The sequence below is a fragment of the Musa acuminata genome, chromosome BXJ2-6, assembly GCF_036884655.1.
Source record: "Musa acuminata AAA Group cultivar baxijiao chromosome BXJ2-6, Cavendish_Baxijiao_AAA, whole genome shotgun sequence".
Taxonomy (NCBI): Eukaryota; Viridiplantae; Streptophyta; class Magnoliopsida; order Zingiberales; family Musaceae; genus Musa; species Musa acuminata.
The window spans coordinates 17,975,695-18,000,769 of record NC_088343.1 but is presented as its reverse complement, the minus strand read 5'-3'; the positions used below and the strand labels follow the sequence as shown (position 1 = coordinate 18,000,769).

At 35.4% G+C, this 25,075-nt stretch overlaps 3 protein-coding genes and 2 long non-coding RNA genes across 10 annotated transcripts; 2 read left to right on the top strand and 3 right to left on the bottom strand.

Annotated features, from left to right (window-relative positions):
* The first annotated feature begins 384 nt into the window (after positions 1-384).
* On the top strand, positions 385-1,025 carry LOC135613548 (uncharacterized). Its single transcript, XM_065110575.1, has 2 exons — positions 385-555; positions 642-1,025. The coding sequence occupies exons 1-2, from the start codon at positions 492-494 to the stop codon at positions 953-955; spliced, it is 378 nt and encodes a 125-aa protein (XP_064966647.1). The 5' UTR covers positions 385-491; the 3' UTR covers positions 956-1,025.
* A 1,660-nt stretch (positions 1,026-2,685) lies between these two features.
* On the top strand, positions 2,686-8,085 carry LOC135615156 (uncharacterized). Its single transcript, XM_065113286.1, has 10 exons — positions 2,686-2,953; positions 3,045-3,116; positions 4,922-5,001; positions 5,154-5,253; positions 5,338-5,391; positions 5,546-5,623; positions 6,073-6,170; positions 6,249-6,306; positions 7,212-7,333; positions 7,711-8,085. The coding sequence occupies exons 1-10, from the start codon at positions 2,750-2,752 to the stop codon at positions 7,865-7,867; spliced, it is 1,023 nt and encodes a 340-aa protein (XP_064969358.1). The 5' UTR covers positions 2,686-2,749; the 3' UTR covers positions 7,868-8,085.
* A 6,794-nt stretch (positions 8,086-14,879) lies between these two features.
* On the bottom strand, positions 14,880-15,225 carry LOC135613547 (uncharacterized). The gene is made up of 2 exons (XR_010487332.1): positions 15,192-15,225; positions 14,880-15,114 (listed from the first exon to the last, which is right to left on the bottom strand). It is a non-coding gene; the product is annotated as an uncharacterized LOC135613547 (long non-coding RNA).
* Positions 15,226-15,244: 19 nt separating this feature from the next.
* On the bottom strand, positions 15,245-18,425 carry LOC135613546 (uncharacterized). The gene is made up of 3 exons (XR_010487331.1): positions 18,345-18,425; positions 15,530-15,760; positions 15,245-15,442 (listed from the first exon to the last, which is right to left on the bottom strand). It is a non-coding gene; the product is annotated as an uncharacterized LOC135613546 (long non-coding RNA).
* A 2,810-nt stretch (positions 18,426-21,235) lies between these two features.
* Positions 21,236-24,098, bottom strand: LOC135615154 (uncharacterized). Of its 6 annotated transcripts, none has more exons than XM_065113285.1 (6): positions 23,960-24,081; positions 22,960-23,015; positions 22,822-22,875; positions 22,590-22,667; positions 22,042-22,139; positions 21,236-21,963 (listed from the first exon to the last, which is right to left on the bottom strand). In XM_065113285.1, the coding sequence occupies exons 4-6, from the start codon at positions 22,665-22,667 to the stop codon at positions 21,702-21,704; spliced, it is 438 nt and encodes a 145-aa protein (XP_064969357.1). In that variant the 5' UTR covers positions 22,822-22,875; positions 22,960-23,015; positions 23,960-24,081; the 3' UTR covers positions 21,236-21,701. The 6 variants fall into 6 exon arrangements, with proteins under 6 accessions (XP_064969357.1, XP_064969356.1, XP_064969353.1 ...); XM_065113284.1 differs by having other exon boundaries at positions 23,942-24,075; XM_065113281.1 differs by having other exon boundaries at positions 21,237-21,963; positions 22,960-23,059; positions 23,942-24,095.
* Positions 24,099-25,075: the final 977 nt, after the last annotated feature.

Sequence of the window (25,075 nt, the reverse complement as noted above, 5' to 3'; positions counted from 1 at the left end):
TCTGCTATTTAAGTTGGGTTTGCGATATATAGCAACACCAAATTCCATTTATCTTGAAATTTGATGCAATCTTTGATTGTTGCCACTAAACTTTAATATTTGCCAAATGACTTTAGTTTTTATATAGATTCCCCAATCTTGATCAAAAGTTGACTTTGCTACATGGTAAGATTTGGCTTGCCAAATGTAGCATATATATATCAACAAAAAAGGAATTGTCAAACATGCACATGACGATTGGCACCTCAAGGCAAATTACGAACATGGTTTTCCCAAAAACCATGTTCTGCACAAAGATTGGTGAATGATAGCCCGAACCATTCCCTTCCCACATTCATCCATTTGAAGAAGAAAGCATCAAAAGAATAATTTCTGTCATTGTTTCCTTTAATTCTTTTGATCGAGTTTCCATAAAGTCTACTCAATCCTGTTTCTTCCCCTATAAACAAGACTTGACTTGCAGCCTGCAACAGCAATAGGAGGAGGCAAACATGGCGAGTTCTCTAAAGCTTCTCTTTGCTCTTCTTCTCCTCCTTCTCTGCAGCATTCACGGAGGTGACCTCTGTTTCCCTTTGCTTCTTCCTCCTCCAAATTATCTAGTGGTTCGGTCTAACCTCGCCATAGCAACGCTGTCAACGCAGGCCGGGGACAACCGTGCAGCACATCGGACATAAACGTTGAACAGAGCAAGACGGGAGTGACCGTGGAAGGGCAAGCGGAGTACGAAGTTACGGTGAGCAACACCTGCGACTGTCCGCAGTCGAAGGTGATGATACTGTGCTACGGCCTCAGAAGCGTCGTAGCCGTCTCCCCTCGCGCCATTAAGCCGGTGGACGCTAAGCTGTGCGTCGTCGCCGAGGGGCGCCCGTTGTCCAAGGGGACTCCCGTTAAGTTCAAGTACGCGTGGAAGACGCCGCAAGACTTTCCTGTGGTTAGCACGAAGATCCGCTGCTAATTAGTAGGTTCTATCAAAGCCATAGTATCCTGTGGATGTTTGAGAGAAGGTTTTAGCTTCTGTTGCTGCTTCTTTGCTTCGTGACGATTTGGATGTCCTACGTACTTAAATCCAAGGTCTGCCGTATTGTATCGTATCGGTGTTTCGATCCGAGCTCGGTATCGATACAGTACGGTGTACCGAACGGTACACCCAGATACAGTGTTGCTATAGTGTCGGTACAGTCCCGACCGGTACAGTGCGATCCGCATACCGCTGGTCTGTCGGACCGGTACATATTACCCGTACCGGACGGTACGATCCGATATGACAAACATTACTTAAATCTAATAAGAGAGACTCCGGAGAGTGCAACGTTGTGCTCCACAAAAACACCTAATAGCTTATATTATGATCAACTTTAAATTATATATATATATATATATATATATATATATATATATATATATATATATATATATATATATATATATATATATATATATATATATATATATATATATATATATATATATATCTCGTTATGCTCCGCAAAACACCTAATAGCTTCTATCATGATCAATTAAATATAAATATTTTATTGGAAAAAGTGTTCACTATGGATTTTTATCATATAATGGCCCCCTATTTATTTTTCTTTGGGGTGCTTTATTTTTATAATCATATATTTTTTTTAAAAAAAAATTTATGATATTTAAATCTCAAATTGTTGAGATTTACATTTTTTTGTTGTTGTTATACGATAATTAATCATTAAAATTTAAGATTTTTTGAATCGATAGTATGATCAGATGTAACCTTATCAAATTTTATTAAAAATATATTTGGTAATACATTTGAGATCTATTTTTTTTATTTATGATTAATTTAAATAAAAATGTGTACTCACTTTTGAATAAATATTAAAAAAACAGAAAGGTAAATTTGTCATATAATGTTCAATAGAATTTTGAAATATAATTTTATTAAACATTACTTAGGTGAATGCACATCTAAAATATAATTTTTATCTATTATTTATTAAGCATTTAAAGCATTCATTCACTCAAAACTTTTTCTTCAATTACATATTAAAAATATAAATATGTCTCCAAATGCAGTAATTTATACTTATCCAACTCAAACTTCAACAAAACTACTTGACTATGATTAATATTATTTTTCTATTTTATAAGATTTATGATAATTAATCATCAAAATAAAAAACTTTTTCAATAGATTTTATGATCGAGTGTAACATAATTTAATTTCAAAGATAACTTAATTAACTTTCACTAAATCAATCCAAACTTTCATATAATTACTAAGACATGATTTTAAGATAATTCATATATTTTTAAAATTTTTATGATAATTACTTATTAAAATTAAAAAAAAATTGAATAAGTTTTATGATTTAGTGTAATATACTTCAATTTTAAGTATAAATTGTTTAACTTATACTAAACCAACTCAAAATTTTTCAGATGATTATATTTATTTTTTATAAAAAAATTATGATAATTAATTAGTAAAATTAGAGATTTTTTAATAACATATGTAATCAAATCATTTAAGTAAAAGTCTGAGAGCATTTTCCTCCAAATAAAAAAACCCTTTTTAGGATTTTTTTCCTCTAAAATACCACATATATATATATATATATAATTTACCTTCTTATCATACATCAAATTACAAATAAAATCAAGGAATCAAGGGTGAGAGTCCACCAAATGGACGGTTAGTATAGCCTCAGGGACAAAAGAGGTGTGATGAGACACCCATCCACAGTAGCAAACCTTACAAAGCCCAAACATGGCATCGGCTTCCGCTTCACCCTTCTCTGGATTCCCCCCTCACAAATTTCTCTTCTCCAACCCCAGAAAGCTCCTACCCAGCATCAGAATGGCTTCCGAAGCGGGAGGATTGGGAGAATTCTCCTCCCAATCCGCCTCATCTTCTCCTTCTCCTCCAAAGATACTGGACTCCCATCTCCATGTATGGGCTTCTCCCCAAGAGGTAATACCCAACGTGTCTTAAGTGGTATTGCGTTGTAGAGCGATTGGATCTTTCGACGCTGATAAGCCGCTTCAAATGTATCTGTGTTTAGGCTGTAGGAAGTTACCCTTATTTTCCAGGGCAGGAGCCGTCAATCCCTGGATACGCCAATTTCCTGCTCAAGGTACGCAGATTTTTCCAAGTCATCGTTTTGTATAACGTTTCCAGTGATTTGGGAAGGTCGCAATCAGTAAAAGCTCTTTCCTTCGGACTTGTTTCGATCTTATCGTTCGAAATTGTTGTCAGTAGGCCATGCAAGTTCTGTTCGTGGAGTGATTGGGAGCTGCTACTGTTAAGTGTTTAGTTGGGTGTTGTGGTAGAATAAAATTAACGCATGCCAGAAATTTCCCGGAGGAATTTTGCTGTTTACCTCATCCTACAGTCACATTTTTCTTAACTGTAGCTTCCTAATATAAGTGTTTTATTTAGTTCCCAAATTTCTTAAGCTTATTATGAATTTCATTTCAACCACTAATTAATATTTCCTACCTTGAACAACTAAATAAGGAATGGCTTAAGTATTTTAACTAAAGATAAAAACAAAAATGAAATTAAAATTTCTATCCTTACTAGAAGCCCTCCTCAACCCCTCCATGCGCTGTTGGAGAGTGCATCATCAGGTGGCTAACTTATCCAGTTATGACCTATTATGTGCAGAATGACTGGATTTGGTTGATCTATATTAGAGCAGTCTCCTAACAGTGATCAATCTTAGACTTGAGTAGAAGAGATGTTTCTGTATCACTAGGTAGTTCTCTCCCATTTGTGACAAGTTGCTTATCTTGAGTAAGATATTTGAAATATCGACTTCTGAATGTGTATAAAAATAAAAAAATTGCAGGATGTGACATGTTTGATCCAATGTGAAGTTAGAAACACCTTCTTTAGTTGCTTGTTGAAAGATCAAAGGAAGGTTGCATATGTTTCTTATAATAAATTCATGATTTGGAAGAACCTCTTTTTAATAAGATAATGACTTGGGTAATTGTCATTGCCACAAGCTTAAGCTAGTAGAAAAGGACTCAATATCATGCTTTAGCTTTCAAACTCCAGTCCACTTGGAGGCTTTTTCCACCAAACAGAATGTCATTGACGCTTTCGGAGACTTTCTCAGGTAGTCCACTGTTCCACTTGCACTAGATAGACCAGCAAACAGAAAAGATAGGCTACACCAAGTGCAAAGATGTTCAGAAGCAGAGAATATCTCAAACTATCTTTTCTTGATCTCTGCTTAGAGGAAGCTTGGATGTGAATTTTCAAAGCATAACAAAATGAAAAATACATTAGAGATACGGGAACTGCACTCAAACCGTAGTTGTATAGAGGAAACCTAGAAAAAACAATGACTTCAATTGATACCATGAACATTTTGGACATGAAGTTTTGATTCACTGCAGAGCTTCTTTTTGTCCATCATTTTCCTCTCTATATTCTACTTTGCATTCCTTTCATGCTTGTAGTGCTATAATGCTTTCATTTTTATTTTTTGTTCCAGTTCTCACTGGCTCTAGGTCCACTAAAGACCTTGCATCAATTAATACAGGTTACACTGACTTGTCTAGGACCCAGCACTTTATGCTGTTAGCAGGTCTTCTAGAATATTCTGTATTATTCTGTTATAGGTATGTAACTTATGATACTTGTTCTACCTCTCTGTTATGTAGAAACTCTTCGGAACTTTGTGAATTATTTAAGAGGAAGATTGGATCTCATAATGTGGGACAAAATCATTTAATTAAATTTCTGCTATTAATATGAGTAAAACGGATTGAAGGAAGAAGAGTAAGTATTTTTTTGAAGAAAATTATGAAGTTGGACTCAGAGCTGGCTTTGTTCAATAAATTATATGTCGATCAGTTACCCTCATATATAGTTACGCTTGTATCAAATAAGGATTACTGATTTATTCTTTTGTTCCATCCCTTTCAGTTGATGTCAGAAGCAGGAGTGGATGGTGCCCTTATTGTGCAGCCTATAAATCACATGTTTGATCACTCTTTAGTAACTAGGTTAATTTATCATTTTCATATACAGTGCAACCAGATAACTTTTTATTCCTTCTACATTCATTTCATAAAATGTATTTGTATACACTTGACCTGAGAACAGGTTTTTTTAATTGGGAAAAGGAAGATAATGATTTTGCATTTCCATATGATAGTGTTTTGAAGAGGCATCCATCTAAATTCATTGGTTGTTGTTTAGCAAATCCTGCAGAAGATGGAACTGGTATTAGGCAGCTCGAAGATCTAGTTTTAAAGGTTCTTAAGTGCAATTTTCATTATTATATTGCAAGCACTAACATCGATGGATGAATCTGACACTTTAGCTCTTGAGTTTTCAAGGATAGATATCGAGCTGTTCGATTCAATCCGTATCTTTGGCCTTCTGGTCAAAAGGTACCCTTCTTTCCTTTCAGTTTTCTAGATTGACTAAAAACTTCTGATTGTATCTTCTGAAAATTTTATCTTATGCAGTATTAGTTAAGCATTTTGTAGATCGATTATTTCTTCGATCTTTGTGTACACATGCTAATTCTCCACATCTAAGCAGATGACAAATGAAATTGGAAAAGCAATGTTCTATAGAGCTGGAGAACTTGGAGTACCAGTGGGAATTATGTGTATGAAGGTGGAACAATATTGTTTAATGTCTTACTTTAATAGATGTCTTTGATAAACATGAATTCCTTTCCTCTAAATCTTATAATAAAGATTTGTTTTCCTAAAGTTTGCCATCTGTGATAGTAGTATTATCACACTACTAGGTGCTTCTAAGCTTGCTCTCAGTTAAATTAGAATTACCTTTGGGTGTCCTCTCTAAATCCTTGTACCATGAAAAGCCCTGGTGTCCAAAAGCTGATACCTTGATAAGTTTTGTGCTTGGTGAAGTACGATCGCTGCCTTGGCTGATCAATTCTAGCTTGACGAAGTCACATTTTTTGATGCAACAGAACATTTGATTCTCAGAATTGAATAACTTTATTTTTTAAGTAATATATTGCTGAACTGATCATTAGTCAAAAACTATCAAGCCATCGCAATAAATTGATGGCTAATTCATCAAGAGTTTCGCCACAGGGTCTTAGTCTACACATATCAGAAATAGAGGAGCTCTGTGAAAACTATCCTTCAACCATTGTACTACTTGACCACATGGGTTTCTGCAAACCACCAATGTGAGCTCATTGCCAGATGTGTTCTATAGTAAGTACTATGTGCCACTTGAGCTATTCTGACAGTTTGTTGATCTTCAGGACTGATGAGGAACACGATACCTTCTCGTCATTGCTAAAACTGGCTAGGTTTCCGCAGGTAGTGTTCCGTCATTTCTGCACAAATTACATAATGTGGTATATCATATGTCCTCTACTTGTTGCAGCTGGGCATGCAGTCACAATTCTTATGATTTCAATTTTCAATATATCTTGTCAAAGCTGCTGGCATGCTCAAGACACATTTTTAATTTGTAATATATGTTCGATAAGAATACTGATCTCTGTGTACATTGTATTAGAAGACCTAACTATCCCTTTCTAGTTTATTATATATTTAGATTAATAGTGTTAGTCTAGCCCATCTTCAGGCTATCCATTTGTTAAAATACTAGTCTCAAGCATGTGCTTTACATGCTACGGATGATCAAATTATATAGAAGGCTGAGAAGTGGGATGGGGACTCCAGGTCTTTCAAGGGCCAAAAATTGCTTTCATATTGAATAAGCAAAATTTTCATGCTAGGTTTAACTTTTAAAATTCTTGAGTATATTGCTTGTCTGATTCATGGTTTCAGAAACCCTCAAATAAGGAAATTTAGAACGTAGTTAAGTTCAAAATTACAGGATATTATTGAGAAAAAAAGACTCCATAAGGGGATGATGGCCTTGCCACATTGTAGGCGTTTCGTATTCATGGCAAAGAGCCATATCTAAACTTCTAACATTTTCCTTTAGATTATTATAGGACAGACCTTGACTGGGAGATCCTCATCTCTCGGATTGTTTGATTAGCGTCCCATGTTATGTTCAAACTTCACATGATATTAGATCCACTTAAAGAAAAGTAGTCTCTCCAATAATGTTTATTCATGCTCTGAACCAAAAGAACTGATGCTTTAAACCACTGTCATTCTTTCTTCTATATCTTTGCTGTCTAGGCACTCTTTTATTATTCTCGGTTCTTCCATTTATGCTTATTGTAAAACATAATTGGGATGAGCAGGTTTATGTGAAATTCAGTGCCCTTTTCCGATTGTCAAGAAAACAGTATCCATATGAGGATACAAGAGACCTTCTTTCCCAAGTTGTCTCCAACTATGGAGCTAACCGAGTCATGTGGGGAAGGTAATATTTAACAGATTACGGCTGTATTTTTGTTTCCTCTTTCTTGGAGTTGATAATTATTTCTACAGCTGGAGGTTCTTAATTCCAGGGAATATTTCATTTCATGCTTTCTAAATACTTCTTTTCTGTTTTTTAGTGTCATTACTTTTGCCAGTTGTTATAGATTAGAAACTTAATAATTCTACAAGCTTCTTTTAATTACCAATTTCTATTTAATTGTAGCAATATGTTTCACTTTTTACTTTTAAATGACAGCATATGTAACTTAATACAGCCACATCATGAATTGAAGTTTGAAGCTTAAATCATATGTAATTAAAAATTAAATGAAAAAAAAGGTGGCACCTTATGTGGGTGTGTTTTGTTTTGTGTTGCAGTGACTTTCCCTTTGTTGTTAAGGAGTGTGGCTATAAAGAGGCGAGGGAAGCTGTCTCTCTCCTCGCGAACCAGATACCCTTGTCATCATCTGATTTAGAGTGGATAATGGGCAGAACACTTGGGCAACTCTTCCAACAACCATGGCAAGCTCTATAGAAAATTTGCCTGTTGGCTGTGATTCCTGCCTTTGCTCATCTTCCACATCTGTTACATATACTTTGTTTTGTGCATCCCAACTTCATGAGTGAAACCTTTTGCAGAAAACATCATCTTTTGTGCACAATTTAATGTTCTAAATCATGCATAAGGTAGCAAAGCATTTTTGTAATAATATATATAAGTTTGCTCATTAATCATCTGGAGAAGTTGACTTAGCATGTTTGAGCTAATTGCAAACAAACATGGTACTGAAGGTGACCTTATCCAATTGTTATCTCCAGAGGAACCTTGTCGAGTTCTACTGATTACCATTTAAAAGATATGATGAAATTGCATATACAAAATTATTGTAGTGATGATGGCCACTAAATTATTTGTGTAAAAGTAATACAGTTGATGGTGGTGATGGTTTTGCCACTAATAATTTCTTGGGAAAAGGAACTTAGATGGATCTTCCCTCAACTTTTCTTTAGAAAAATTAAACAAAGAAATAGTGAAAAGAAGAGTTTGGAGAAAACAAGAAGGCAGCTTTCTTAGAAAATGAAATGAGATTTATATTTTTGTTTCTCTTACAAACCTAACAATAGAAGATAAAATTTTGTTGGGAAAACAATAGTTAACAAAATTTCCAACCAGGAAAAAGGAAGACCAATGACTATTTTTATGTAAATAAATATTTCTTTTGTTATTTCATCATAGAGTGCACATGTTCTTGGGTGGAATAATTCGTGAAAATTTATTGAAATTCCTTGTCAAGATTTTCATTTTTAATTTATAATAGAATGTGAAGAAATAAATCAATGGTTTTTAACAATTTATGAAAGATTGTATAATATATTCACACAATTTAATTATATATATGTGAGATCTATAGCAAATCCATTTTTTGATAATGGTTGTGTTTTGTTCAAAAATCCTTTCATTTCAAGTAATTGTGATGGTCATATAATAAAATAAATCATCGTATATATTTAATGAACAATTTGTATTAATTTGGAAGGGAAGGTTTTTTCTTTTGCCAAACTACAAGTTTGAAGTATGGAATGTAAAAGGATAATCAAATTTGTTCTCTTTGAAACGAATTGGATCTAAAAATATAAAGTTATAAAAAAAAAGGTACAAGATTATGGGGAGACATTTTTTCATAGATTGAACAAACAACAATCATACAAATGGAAAAATAGTTTATCGTGCAAGCCCTAAGAAACATCTAATTGATCGGCACATTAATCTATTGTTATGATCGTCCATGCTCGGTATAGGGAAAAAAAAAAAGAAAAAAAATGGGGCTTATTTGATATCCAATAAGGCAAGGGCTCCGTCGAATATCTCATATCCGAACCTCTACTCATCGCAATGCCTACCATATATGTGTGACCCTCTAGGCCCAATATCGAGCTGGCCGTGAGTCAAACCTGTCAGAACTCCTTCTAACTCAGTGAATTATTATCTCTGTAATAATTCACTCGTCTTATCGACTACGGACGTACTAGGCCACTATGCCGTAGTCCCCATACGATACAAGGGGAATCGAATCCATTGGACCTGTCTGTCCTCAGTTACCGTGTACCTATAGTCTCTCATCCGTCTAATATCCCAAAGACCGTATATCGAGCATGGTGCTATCAGACCCATATGGTTTCTACTCGAGTCTCGCTCTAATCGGATTCTCTTAGAGAACTCTTTCTCTCTCAACCCGAATGACCCTGGTCAGGGATTTGTCTGAGCAAGAACACATGGGATATTCCTCTCATGACGCCGATAGTGAATGATCCTCTATTGACACTCAATAGCCCTCATAAGGTCGACTACCACTCCCAATGACCAGCTGTACTAGATCTGGGATAGCCAAACCTATAAGTCTGGTATCAAAGAGTGGAGCACTCATACAGGACATCCTTGGTGTCTCAAGTCCAAGGACCAAATATACCACTAGGACTACGAAATCGCTGTATGACAATAAGGCATCATCAACCATCTAGCATTCCGTAAGCGGATCAATTAGTGAACTCATTCTCCAATGAGCACCTGTACTGTATCCCTAGTGTCCCTACACGAGCAGATATGAGACCAGCTGCATCCATCATATGGACGGGTATACAGCACACTAGTATGTCCGGTTATCACGATGTCCCTCTCGAGTAACCTATGACCGGGATTATTTAGGATATGTGTTTAAAGGTGAATCGATCTCATTTTCGTGATCTCATCACGATCTGATTCCTATTGCACAAATCCAAGGACATCACAATATATATATATGCATATATGCAATAGTTATAAAGTGATATATGCCAAAATATAATAAGCAAAAAGATTCTTTATCAAGTCGCACGTGCCATCACTCATGTGATTGGCTTGCTGGGCACCTATAACTAGCAAAATTAAGATATGATCCTGATAGGAGAGACTTCTAATTATCCTTCCTAAATCGTTTGCCCTCGCTTATATATAGACAAAATCTTTTAGGGTTATATTAATTATCGTGGTCTTGAAAACAAAAAGAAAGGAGAAGATGAGTCTAGATTCCTATATAGATGTGCACCGATAGAGGTGCTTCGTAGCGATATACATATTTTGTTGATTATCATATCAAAAGATATACACCTTTATGTCTTTGATCTATGATATACGTTTCAATCATAGTATAAAATTTTTGTATAATAATTTTATTTCTTGTCATTAGTATCAGAGTCATGTCATATTGAAATTTAAGTTATCATAGATTATTAAAAAATTTAGATCTATTTAGATTTGTTTTAGATATTATTATTTCTGATCCTATGATGCTTGCATCATATGATCATATTATATTGCCTCTATGCGTTTAGGGCACTATATGCATTTGTGCTTGTCTCCCCCTCTATATTGTTTACATGTTTGTAGGTGCCAGAGGTTTCCTCGCTCTCATATATAGAATTAGAGGCAGAGTTACTATGTTTGGGCATTAGAAAGACGCTATCCAATTTTGATCGATAATCTATCGTCGACAATTTGTTGTCAATAGTGATGTAATTGATGGTGGCGGCATACTCTGGTCACTAGCCTTGCGTTGAGTAGCTACTTCGTTAGGTGGTGGCGCTACTACCTGTGATAGCACTGCTGTAGTAGGATGCTATTACCCATATGGTGCAACAGCCCCTATTGAGGGTGGTTGCCACACAAGCATCGCAATAAGAAGGACCACTACAATTAGTGGCATCATAGGAGTGCAAAGGGGGCCATGTTGAGGAAGCTCCATGAATGTCTTACGCATAGGGTTCACCAACCTTAGTAGGAATCACGACTTGACATTGGTGAATTACGAGTTGATGGTGTTGAATCCTGAATTTTGATGATGAAATCAGTTGATGAGTTTACGATCTAATATGTTGTTTGAGAAAAGTAATGTAGGACTAACTTCGATCAAAAAAGGCAAAATGATGGAAACAAAAAGAATCAAACGTTAGGCAGGAGTTAAAAAATGGGTATTGAGCCGGAAGAATAAGATGTTGCGCTAAGATTAGAAGTTGCGGGAATCAACTTGATGATAGATCAGGTGATACGCCAAAGGTTTGGATAATGCGCTAGAAGTTTGTTGGAAGTTCGTTAGGAGTTTGGATAAACAAATGATATGTCAAACAACTTAGCTTCTTATTTTATAATTGTTTTAGTCTTAATCGTCGTAGTTACGTCTTAATTTGAGTTAGGTTTGGGTGTAACCCTACTAACTCAATTAGGGGTCAATTGGGCCCGAATTAAGGCTCAATTGGGCATGTTGTTTAGCTCATTTAGTGATCTCTAGCCAGCCCAAGCGGTGGCACTTGAGGCTCGACCTCCCAAGTTGTCTAGGTAGTGGTACCGCCTAGACTGGTAGTGGTATCACCTAGACACAGTCTTCCAGATTTTGTCAAGCGATGGTACCACCAGATTGGGCGGTGTCAGTGTTAGACTGGGCGATGGTACCGCCTAGTGTCAAATTGACAAGCGGTGGTATAATCAGTGTGGTATCGTCAGTTGTTAGTCTGACAAATGGTGGTATTGCCCAGAAATGGCGATGATATCGCCAGTACCCTAGAAACCCGGGATGAGATACTTTTTGACTTTATTTTTGAAGCCATTTAAGGCCTATAAATACCCCAATCTTTCCTGCTTACAAAGTACGAAATTGAGAACAAAAGTCTTGAGATTCTAAGTTATAAAAATCTTTAAAAACTGCTATCCTCATCTTCCTTAAGTTTTGTGATCATTCTAAGAGAGGTGTAAGACTTGTAAATATTGTCTCCTAAGACTTGTAAATATTGTCTCCTAACTCTGTGAAAAAAAGAAAGAGTTGTAAGAGGGTAGTTGGTCTTTGCCCATTGAAAGAAGACTGATAGTAGAAGCTGGTGATTTCGATGGAGGAGGAATCGGGAGTGGACGTAGGTCACGACGAATGAACCACTATAAATCCAGTATGCTTTTTTCTTTTGATGTTTACCTTAATTGCTTTCTTGTTTAACTATCTACTACTTCTGCTTGCACTCTTATGATTATTTAAAGTTTAAATATATTTTTATTATGGGTTTTATAGAATGTAATTTTTTCAAAATCGTTGTAAGTTTTACGATATCACTAATTCATTCCTCCTCTTGGTGACATTCGTATCCTAACTGGTGGTAGATAACAATGCTATAGATGGCGGTGGCCTTCATTGACCCTATAATGTGTCACAGTTGCCCCAAATAGCGATGGTAGGGGGCTTCGACAGTGATTGTGCAAGAGGCATGATGCAATCATGTCAACTTAGGGTTGTGGGCGATGCCGCATCCGCAGCAATGGAGTTCGGAGCAAGCATGTTGAGTGACAACATCAATTATTGTGCTCATGGGCATTGGCCTCGACTAGCAATGCCAAGGATCATGGGGTGGTCCGGCACATGATCGGTTGGACAATGGTGTTATTAGGCGGCTGTAGGAGTCTAGTTGGCATGGTTATGTTTGGATTTTTCGGATGGCAATGCCTCCAAGCATCACAACAAAAGGGTCCCAAGGTTCAAAATATGGCATTAGCAGCACCGCCCAGGTGCTCACATTACAATTGGCTATATCATAGTGACAAGAGGGCTTGACGGGCTATTGGGCATTGTCGCTATGGAACTTGGCGCCCGACAAGGCTGTGCCATGAAGATGGCTGCCAGACCGGTGGCAAGTCATTCGCGACAGAGGGGTGTCGGTCAAGGATTATTGACCATGAGATTGCATTGGTCACATGCAATGGAAAAGTTGCAATGAGAGGAAATTGAGAGAAGGGGTATTTAGGTGATAGGGATTTTGACTTTGGTCAAAATTAATTTTGATTAAACTTTATCCTTAATTAAATTATGATTATAACCTATTTTTAGTTTTAATTTTTGTTGAATCTCGAATTTTAATGATGAAATCAATTGATGAGTTTATGAGACTAATATGCTTTTGAGATAAGTGACATAAAAAAAAAAACTTTGATTACAGAATCAAGAAAACCATATTAGATCGAAATAAAGCTCACATATCAAGAAAACCATTGGGCATGAAGTTGGATTAATTGGACTCGTTAAAAGGTCAAACTAGTAGCCTAAACCAGGCTTGGGTGGTGGTATCGCTAGACTCAAGTGGTAGTACCGCTTAAGTTAGTCAATAAGTATAGTTTGTGCTTTGTTAGCCTTTTCAGCGATGGTACTGCCTATGGCAGTAATAGCTATGCCAAGGGCAGTGATAGTACCACTCAAAATTTAAATTTTATGATGTTAGTACTATAAAAGTCTAGATTTGTGACATCAAAAGTTACGACAGTAGTGCTGCCTAGTGTTAGTGGTAGTATTGCTTGTATCTCAAAATTTTTAGGGATTTAATATTTTTGCTTCATTCTTGATGCTTTTTAGGGCCTATAAATATTAAACTTAAGCTTGGTTGATGAAGGATATATTACTGAGTTACTAAAATATTTTAAGCTCTCATCTTGAGTATAGTTGGAGTCTTTTCTTCTTGAGTTAAGTTGAAATTCTAAATTGTAAGAGGTTAAAGATCTTTTTGTAGAAAGAGAGTTTAAAGGTTATCTTCTAAGTTTGAAATAGAAAAAAGTTATAATAAGGATAGTTGATATTCATTCGTTAGAAAGAATATCGATAGTAAAAACTGGTGATCTCGATGGAAGAGGAATTAGGAGTGAACATAGGTCAAGAAGACCGAATCACTATAAATTGATTTGCTTCTCTTTACTTTTCCTCTACTTGTGACTTAATTTTATTATCTTTACTTGCGACTTTAATTTAATCAATCGAGTTTCTAAAACATGTTGATTATCGATAAAATTTTAAAATCGATTAAAAATATTTTTACATAATTCACCCCCGACCCCCCTCTTAGTGCCAATAAGATCCTAATAATTCTAACCTCAATAAATTTTTTTCTATCAGATTTAGATATGGTTAGCTTTTATTTTTTATCAATCAAATCTAATTTTGACATGATGAAATTTGACCACTCTATTCTAATTTTAATTTTGATCTAATTATTGTCTTAGGTCAATTGGATCTTAATTACAAATTGATTGGGGTGGTTGTTGGGTTCAATTTGAGCGGTTGGCTACCAAATCGTTATAGCTCAATTTTTGAATTACCTAATTAAATAGAATTAATTAGCCTATTTATGTCCTTTACAGAATTAAAAAATATAAGTTATGAATTTTTCTTATAGTTTCTCATATGACATATTGTGAAATTTTTTATTTCTTGTGGTATTTAAATTCTAATTATTATTATTGGATAATTAAATAATTATTCATATATATTAAATTATAAAATTATGTTTATTTTCACATAAAAATATATATTTTATCATGATTATTATCATCATATGAGTTTTTGTTTAGATTAAAAATTTATTTATAATTATTATAATTATTTTTTATCATCATACGAGCTGCCTATGGTAGGGGATGTTTTCTCCATCGCCAAGAATGCTGTGAACCTGCAAAAGTACGTGAATCTTCAGCGCATGCACGCATGATGGCCAATTAAATCGTCCTACCTCGTCGTAGTCTGTGTCTGGATTAAACAGGATTTGAGCAGCTTGCCTGGCTATTTCATTTGAAGCAGCATAGCCTAAGAGTGAAATGACTGACCGAGCAAACACATTAGAGAACACTGAACGAAGAGAAGACACAAGAAATTTAATGGTGAGCAAAGCGTCCCACTTGAAGCTGAATCCCACTGTCTCAGGCTCCTCGACAGAAACTCCTTGTGACTGAGCTCGCAAAGCAACAGAATGCTTCAATCGCTATGTAGAAGAGTTCTTGAAGAGACTATAGTTCAAGCAATCACCTTCGTGGTCTCGATTCTTCTCTGATGTACTCGTACAGCAGCTGGAGGAACATCTGAAGGCAATTTCACTTATAAGGACCAAAGGAGAACTTATACGCAAGCAGATAGAGTTGGAAAGCATTCTTACCTCTCTCAGCTCTTCAAAGTTGGCACAGATATTGCCGCGGATGTCATTTGTCCACTGACAAAGTGTCAGACTTTTGTCCGATACGGTCGACCTCGGTGTTGTCTCGTGTGACCCAAATGTGCTCCTAACTCCGGCAGAAACAGAAACACCATATAAGAAGATGCAGAACCACTAAGTTGCATCAACTTCTCAAGATGTTGTGATGGGTTACCACATAGGCAAATAGAAAGCTTCGGTATAACGAAGCACCATCGTTTCGTATCCGCCGAAAGAAAGCATACAGTCGATGAAGCAGCTGAAATCGGAAAACATGCTCATCCTAACTTTCCCATCTTATATGCGACGGTAAAGTCGACGAGAAGAAAGAGGAAGAGATGGTGATGAGCAACAGAAGATGAAACCTGGATCTTTTCTCGCAGGACTTTTTCACTTCTGCGGTATTCTAGTATGGTGTAACAGACTTGTGAGATAAGGAGTTGACAATGGCAAAAATCAAGAGAGAGAAAGAGAAAATGAGGGTTGGAGTTTCTATTATATAATGACAATCTTGTGATTTTAGAGATGACAATCTATTATATAATGACATTTGAATTAAAAACATAAAAAAAATCCAGAAAAATCACTCAAGAACGCACCAAAATCCAGAAATTTCATTGAAGCTAAGGTGCTTAATATATATATATATATATATATATATATATATATATATATATATATATATATATATATATTATTTTTTTTTTTGCAAAGTGTAAGTGGTGAATGAGGGATTCTAGCCCGTGACCTTATGCTAATCTATTAAGGTCTTTATCAGCATAATGGTATTATGAGGCATTTCTACTATCTTAGGGTAGCATTAGCATTTCAGAATGCTAATGAAAATTTTCAAAGAATCCTATGATATTCTCTAAAATCACAAGATTGTCATTATATAATAGAAACTCCAACCCTCATTTTCTCTCTCTCTCTCTTGATTTTTGCCATTGTCAACTCCTTATCTCACAAGTCTGTTACACCATACAAATTTTTTTTCTAATTTTTTTGTAAGATTACATATGTTCATTTATTTATTTTATCTATTTACCTATTAATTTGAATAAAAAATATATATTCACTTTTGAATAGATATTAAAAATATTAGAAGGGTGAATTTATTACATAATATTCAATAAATTTTTAAAATATAATTTTACCAAACAACACTTACGTTAATGCTCATTTGAAATATAGTTTGTTTACCAAATATTCAAAGTATTTCATAATACATTCACTCAAATCTCTTTCTCCAAATGGACATACAAATGTAAATGTGTTTCCACATGCACCATATAATCAATCATCTTAACCTTTTTTGCTTCCCCAATAAATATGTCATAACTAATATCCCATTTTATTATTAGTTTTTCTTCCTAATCTTATATGCCCTCATAAGGAATATGCTTTAACAATTAAAATATTTCCTACTTTTGAACATTCTGATAAAAATAACCTAATTACTTTATATTAAAAATAAAAAAACTTAAAATGGAATTATACGGCCCTACCTTATTATAAATCCACATCCCCTTTACAATCCCGAGAGTGGACTCCCTTTCTCATCTTAAACTTGGCTGACAGGGATTTGACCACGAGGGAGGATTCTTGGTCTTAACCTTAGCTTTAAAATGTATGTTCTCCACCTTTTTCTTTTAGTCTAAATTTTAAAATATTTGATTGATTTCTAGTTGTTTAATATTTCATAAAATTTTGATATTGATTAATGTTGGATTTTTAATTTAAAAGAAGAATTATGTAGAGTTGTTAATATTAATTTAATTTTTTTTAATTTTGTATCAAATTAAATTAGTTTTTACTGTTAATTTAATTATTTTGAATTATAACATAAAATTCAATAAACACAAGAAAAAGTAAATCATATTTGAAGATTTTCATATTTTCAAATCTGTTAATTTTAATGTTGTATCAAATTAAATTAGTTTTTACTTTTTCTTGTGTTTATTGAATTTAATTAGCTTCAGACTTCTTCTTATTCAAATTAAAAGTAAATCATATTTGAAGATTTTCATATTTTCAAATCTGTTAATTTAATGTTGTATCATATTTAATTTTGTATCAAATTAAATTAGTTTTTACTGTTAATTTAATTATTTTGAATTATAACATAAAATTCAATAAACACAAGAAAAAGTAAATCATATTTGAAGATTTTCATATTTTCATATTTTCAAATCTGTTAATTATAACATAATTTTTTTTAATTTTGTATCAAATTAAATTAGTTTTTACTGTTAATTTAATTATTTTGAATTATAACATAAAATTCAATAAACACAAGAAAAAGTAATTCATATTTTTACTGTTAATTTAATTATTTTGAATTATAACAATGCTCAATGCAGTCTCATGCGACACAGCCCATAACTGTTTGGAATCACCATTGTACTGGGTCTCTCATGCCACATACAAAGTATAATCTATCATGATATCTTTGACATGTCTACATGTCTCTTTGAATGTATGTATGGATGAATGAAATTACAAATGATTGAATGAAATTACAAATGATTGGACATTGTTTCATATAAGCCATATTAGTAGGGTGATTTCATTAGAAGATTACCAGACTATCAAACAAGATGGTTAGACGATTTCTCCATTCGTTACTAGTTGTTATTAGGAAAAATTTATCACCACCTTGATGGGGTAGTATATCATTTTGTTTGCTATTGGGAGTACGATATGAGTTATCCGTTGTTGTTGAGAGAATAAAGGACTTATGCCAAAGAGAAAAACCTCTCCGCCCATTGTTGCACAAGTGCAACATCAGGTATTCGATCTATTACAATGTGATAATAAACATGTTATCCGCATGATAATTTTATATGTTTGATCTATTTTGTTAGGATTCATGCATGACTTTGTTTAAATTGATTTGAGATTACTTGTTTATTTTTGGATCTAATACTGTTGCAAGTGAACCAAGAATTAAGACCTAATGCCAGGGCCAAAGAAAGTATTTTTCTCACCACAAAGAGCTGTTAATGTGTACGCCAAGTGCTAGCCAGTGATATACACCAGCAGAAACCCCTTCGCCCTGCCGCCTGCAAATGATCAAAAGGGAAAGTTCAATGTCAAGGTTGAGAATGAACATTGAGAGGAACAGAGCATCTCTTTCCCACAGACAGTAACAATGCTATTAGAATACTGCTAAAATCCCTAGTCTACAAGCAAGAACAAATATTTAGGAAAGTGAACGGGATGATAATAGTAATAGCATATAAAATCCGTGAATATATCTTCTGATATATCAGACTGGAATCAAAGACAGAATCATCGGATCAAAAAGAAGCTCTTAGAGAGGAGATGTCATTTTCCTCACAAGAAACGAAAGATCAAGAAAGAATAAGAAACGAAAGATCAATTGGGGCTTTGATCGTGACACCCGACAAGAAACGTTGTCGGATAACTGGATCCGGGGGCGGCTCCCAAAGCACTCAGAATTTCGTTTTCTACATCATACCAGACTTATTAGGATGTGAGAATGCTAAGCTTCCTCCAAAAAGCTACTTTTGTTGTATGCATATGAAAGGTGGACATACCACCTGCTTTAAGCATCCGTCAGAGCTTTACATCTAACTAGTATTATAATTTGTTCCCAAGTAGAGGGTTTTTTGGCATGGATTTTGGACATATAGTACCTTTTTGTAACAAAAGAAGTGGTTCTATTAATTCATTGGCAACTGTGACTTGCTGGATGGTTGGGAAGTTTACTTGCTAGTGGAGGTGGAAGCACTCGTTTTAATTAAAACTTATGAACAGTGATAATTAAATAGATATAATATAATATCACTAATAATATTTTTTTAATAACTTTATAATATTTTCGATATCTCAATAAAAAATACTATTAATGAACTAAATAAAATATTATAATAATTTAAATCAAATAAAAAATATCATTAGGATTGATGAGAGATATAATCAGGAGGGAGTATCAGTTGAAAAAAAAAAAACTAAAATAAGATTATTTGGGGAAAAAATGAAAAAGAAAACTTCTTTATATTGCAAATGAAGAGTTCTTTATTGGGTTCATTGCATTCGTTTATTTGATACATTAATGAAAATTTTGGAGTCCGATATAAATGATGCTGCTGGCAGCTCGCTACAGCACCTCGCAATCGCACCACATATAAAACGATGATCAATCAACCGTTGATCTTCAAGATTTTGTGGGTTAGACGGTTGAGATGTATTGAGCATACTTTCCGACCTCAGCGACAGCAAAGCAAGTCCGAGTCGGCATTGTTAAAACGACCAGAAAGCCCATAACTGTTTGCTTCGGGGTATTATGGTCATTTTGACCCTTCGATACTACCGAGGTTACCTCGTTCTCTTTATATTCGGATCTCACCTTTCCTCTCTCAAGCTCCTCGTGGTCGTCGCCGTGATCTTCCTCCATACCTCTCTCTCTGTCTCTCTCTCAGATCGATCTATGGCTTCCATCGCCGGAATCGCGATCCCGGTTTCGGCTCGGCCGCCGCGACAATCTCTGCAGGTATCGATCGCTTTTGGTCTCGTCTTTGCCTACTGCCTTGCCTGAGGGTTTTTCATTGGATCTTTGTTTCTGCCTTGCGGAATCATAGAACCGTGTGGTTCATTACTTTTTGTTCAGCTTTATATGTGTTTTTGCTTTGATTCTGTGGACCCGATAATGCTTTCGAAAAATCTTTCCTTTTTTTTGTCTTTACGAGATCTGAATGGATCAAGCGAAAAACACCTTGATTGATATCGTTTGCTCTTTGATAGCTTTAATTTCAGTCCTTACATCTTTCTCCGCCCCTACATCTTACTGAGCCTCCTATGCCTATGCAACCTTCTCTGCTTCTATCTCTACTTTAATCGCTGGCCTTTTGCATCTGCATGTAGCTTCTACTCAACCTATTTGAATGTTGATGTCATTATCTCGAACATCCAATGGTTCTTCAACAAGTGTGAAGAGCGGATCGCATTCTGAGCCCCTTTCTGAACCTTCCATTTAAAGTGATTTAGCGTCTCTGCTCATCAGGTTTGTCTATTTCACGACCAAGCAACTACCGTCACCCTTGCTCGACGTGTTTCTCGTTGATCACCGTCACAACATAGTTGCAAGCCTCTCCTTTGACAAAATTATTGTCACCGTCTCTTGCTGATAACACGATCTCCTTATCATGTCCAGCCACTATCCCAACCCACATTTTGAACTATTGTTCCATTTGCCTTGGCAAAGAACGGTGTTGATGCATTTCTAACTCTTCCGGGCATTATAGCATGACCCACATTTTCGCACCAAGGTAGAATCGCTGAACTTAACCAGATATTTACATGGTTTTTTCAACAAATGAGGATGTCTGTTGCTTTAAGAGCATCCTTGGTTTGCTTGTTCGTTGATATTAACTACAGTCATACCTGAAGAACATCCAGACCTTCTGAACTCTGCAATATCTCTGGAGCTTTATGTAATCATGCTAGCTATGAACAAGGAAAACAAATTAACATGAAGATCAATAGCATGGACGTTTGATTTGGAGATTCCATCTATCTTAAATTAGATAAATGTGCTCAAACGTGCATGATGCCTACTGAATTAACTTTTGAGAGAGTGAATACATTCCTACTCCCAAGTAGCATTTTTGATCAAGATCTATGTTTAAATTTTTTTCAACTTGTGGAAAAAGGGCACTGAATTTCACATAAACCTGCTCATCCCAATTATGTTTTACAATAAGCATAAATGGAAGAACCGAGAATAATAAAGAGTGCCTAGACGGCAAAGATATAGAAGAAAGAATGACAGTGGCTTCAAGCATCAGTTCTTTTGGTTCAGAGCATGAATAAACATATTATTGGAGAGTAGTACTACTTTTCTTTAAGTGGATCTAATATTAATCAAACAATCCGAGAGATGAGGATCTCCCGGTCAAGGTCTGTCCTATAATAATCTAAAGGAAAATGTTAGAAGTTTAGATATGGCTCTTTGCCAAGAATACGAAGCGCCTACAATGTGGCAAGGCCATCATCCCCATATGGAGTCTTTTTTTTCTCAATAATATCCTGTAATTTTGAACTTAACTACGTTCAAAATTTCCTTATTTGAGGGTTTATGAAACCATGAATCAGACAAGCAATATACTCAAGAATTTTAAAAGTTCAACCTAGCATGAAAATTTTGCTTATTCAATATGAAAGCAATTTTCGGCCCTTTGGAGTCCCCATCCCACTTCTCAGCCGTCTATATAATTTGATCATCCGTAGCATGTAAAGCACATGCTTGAGACTAGTATTTTAACAAATGGATAGCCTGAAGATGGGCTAGACTAACACTATTAATCTAAATATATAATAAACTAGAAAGGGATAGTTAGGTCTTCTAATACAATGTGCACAGAGATCAGTATTCTTATCGAACATATATTACAAATTAAAAATGTGTCTTGAGCATGCCAGTAGCTTTGACAAGATATATTAAAAATTGAAATCATAAGAATTGTGACTGCATGCCCAGCTGCAACAAGTAGAGGACATATGATATACCACATTATGTAATTTGTGCAGAAATGACTTAACACTACCTGCATTGACGAGAAGGTATTGTGTTCCTCATCAGTCCTGGAGATCAACAAACTGTCAGAATAGCTCAAGTGGCACATAGTACTTACTAAAGAACACATCTGGCAATGAGCTCACATTGGTGGTTTGCAGAAACCCATGTGGTCAAGTAGTACAATGGTTGAAGGATAGTTTTCACAGAGCTCCTCTATTTCTGATATGTGTAGACTAAGACCCTGTGGCGAAACTCTTGATGAAATAGCCATCAATTTATTGCGATGGCTTGATAGTTTTTGACTAATGATCAGTTCAGCAATATATTACTTCAAAAATAAAGCTATTCTATTCTGAGAATCAAATGTTCTGTTGCATCAAAAAATGTGACTTCGTCAAGCTAGAATTGATCAGCCAAGGCAGCGATCCTACTTCACCAAGCACAAAACTTATCAAGGTATCAGCTTTTGGACACCGGGGCTTTTCATGGTACAAGGATTTAGAGCGGACACCCAAAGGTAATTCTAATTTAACTGAGAGCAAAGCTTAGAAGCACCTAGTAGTGTGATAATACTACTATCACAGATGGCAAACTTTAGGAAAACAAATCTTTATTATAAGATTTAGAGGAAAGGAATTCATGTTTATCAAAGACGTCTATTAAAGTAAGACATTAAACAATATTGTTCCACCTTCATACACATAATTCCCACTGGTACTCCAAGTTCTCCAGCTCTATAGAACATTGCTTTTCCAATTTCATTTGTCATCTGCTTAGATGTGGAGAATTAGCATGTGTACACAAAGATGGAAGAAATAATCGATCTACAAAATGCTTAACTAATACTGCATAAGATAAAATTTTCAGAAGATACAATCACAAGTTTTTAGTCAATCTAGAAAACTGAAGGGAAAGAAGGGTACCTTTTGACCAGAAGGCCAAAGATACGGATTGAATCGAACAGCTCGATATCTATCCTTGAAAATTCAAGAGCTAAAGTGTCAGATTCATCCATCGATGTTAGTGCTTGCAATATAATAATGAAAATTGCACTTAAGAACCTTTAAAACTAGATCTTCGAGCTGCCTAATACCAGTTCCATCTTCTGCAGGATTTGCTAAACAACAACCAATGAATTTAGATGGATGCCTCTTCAAAACACTATCATATGGAAATGCAAAATCATTATCTTCCTTTTCCCAATTAAAAAAACCTGTTCTCAGGTCAAGTGTATACAAATACATTTTATGAAATGATTGTAGAAGGAATAAAAAGTTCTCTGGTTGCACTGTATATGAAAATGATAAATTAACTTAGTTACTAAAGAGTGATCAAACATGTGATTTATAGGCTGCACAACAAGGGCACCATCCACTCATGCTTCTGACATCAACTGAAAGGGATGGAACAAAAGAATAAATCTGTAATCCTTATATGATACAAGCGTAACTATATATGAGGGGTAACTGATCGACATATAATTTATTGAACAAAGCCAGCTCTGAGTCCAACTTCATGCCCGGTATAGGAAAAAAGAAAAAGAAAAAAAAGGGGGCAACAATAATCAAATGTTTTGCTTTACACGTCTTGCTTTACACCAAACCTTTCAAAAATCGTTCTGCTTTACACCTTTCACGTCTCCTCCACGCTTTACGCTTTACACCAAACCTTTCATTCAAAAATCGTTGGATCTCTTTAACGTTTCCTCCACGCTTTACACCTTTCAAAAACCGTTTGCTCTCCTCCATGCTTCAAAAACCGTTGTCTTGGATCTATTTAAATTATATCATCTTATTATTTCTGATCCTATGCTTTTTTAATCTAATTATGAAATACTACTCAATATTCACTAAATATTTGGGTTCCAAGTACATCATCTCGTTCCAAAATCCGATTTTTGGGTACCAACATCCCCCGAAACAGCAAAAACCAATTCACAAATCAGAAAAAAAGAAAAATAGAGATCAAGATTCATCTATTCTGGCAACAACACAAAAAAGCCGACGTCAAGTTATCTTCCCTAACAAAATCTGAAGAACTTACAAAAGCGAAGATGAAAACCTTGACGATTCCTTCTCCTCGAATGCAGTCGGAAGAGTTGGCAATGTCGCGCCGGCTCGGCGGTGATGGTGCGAAGAAGATACCCGGATCGAGGAGGGACTCGAAGGGATGCCGAGTAGAAGCGCACGGGGTGGGAGTATGGTATTATTTAGGTTTAGGGTTTCTTTTATGGATTCGGGTGACGAATTAGCAAACGGGTAATCGGGTTCGATCAGCACAATGCATCAAAACTGACGGGTTCGGATCCCACCGTACACGTGTAGAATACTAGTCAACAAATTACACAGAAAGCATAAAACGATTTCGGATATAAAGACGTAACGGCCGTTTCCTGTCACCTTTTATGTTCTTCTCCCCTATGCAATCATCATTATGCTATTCGAATCAAATACTTATATAGATAGTTCGAATCAAATCTTTAACGTTTCCTCCACGCTTTACACCTTTCAAAAACCATTTGCTCTCCTCCAAGCTTCAAAAACCTTTCAAAAACCATTTGCTTTACACCAAACACTTCTCCTCCACTCTCCACGCTTTACACCAAACCTTTCAAAAACCGTTTTGCTTTCTCACCGTTACACACAAATAATCAAATGGTGGGATGAATAGTGACAAGAGGGCTCGACGGGCTGTTGGGCATTGTCGCTATGGAACTTGGCGCCCGACAAGCCTACGCCATGAAGATGGCTGCCAAACCGGTGGCAAGTCATCCGCGACAGAGGGGTGTCGGTCAAGGATTATTGACCATGAGATTGCATTGGTCACATGCAATGGAAAAGTTGCAATGAGAGGAAATTGAGAGAAGGGGTATTTGGGTGATAGGGATTTTGACTTTGGTCAAAATTATTTTCGTAATTGTTAGTTGTCGAGTGGGATTATTCTCTTAGTTTTGTTTTCTTTTAGTCTCTCCTCCTCACATATGAATATCTTCTAATATTTTCCTCCAATTCATGTGTCATTCATTCAATTGTCTCCGTCAATCTTTCACTACCAATAGGAGATAATTCTCTTTTTTAATCTTCTCTCACATATGGATATCTTCTAAGAATAATCTCTCTGTCATTCATTACAACCGTAACACAAATACACTTGCCAGAATTTAACCAAGTAACTGAA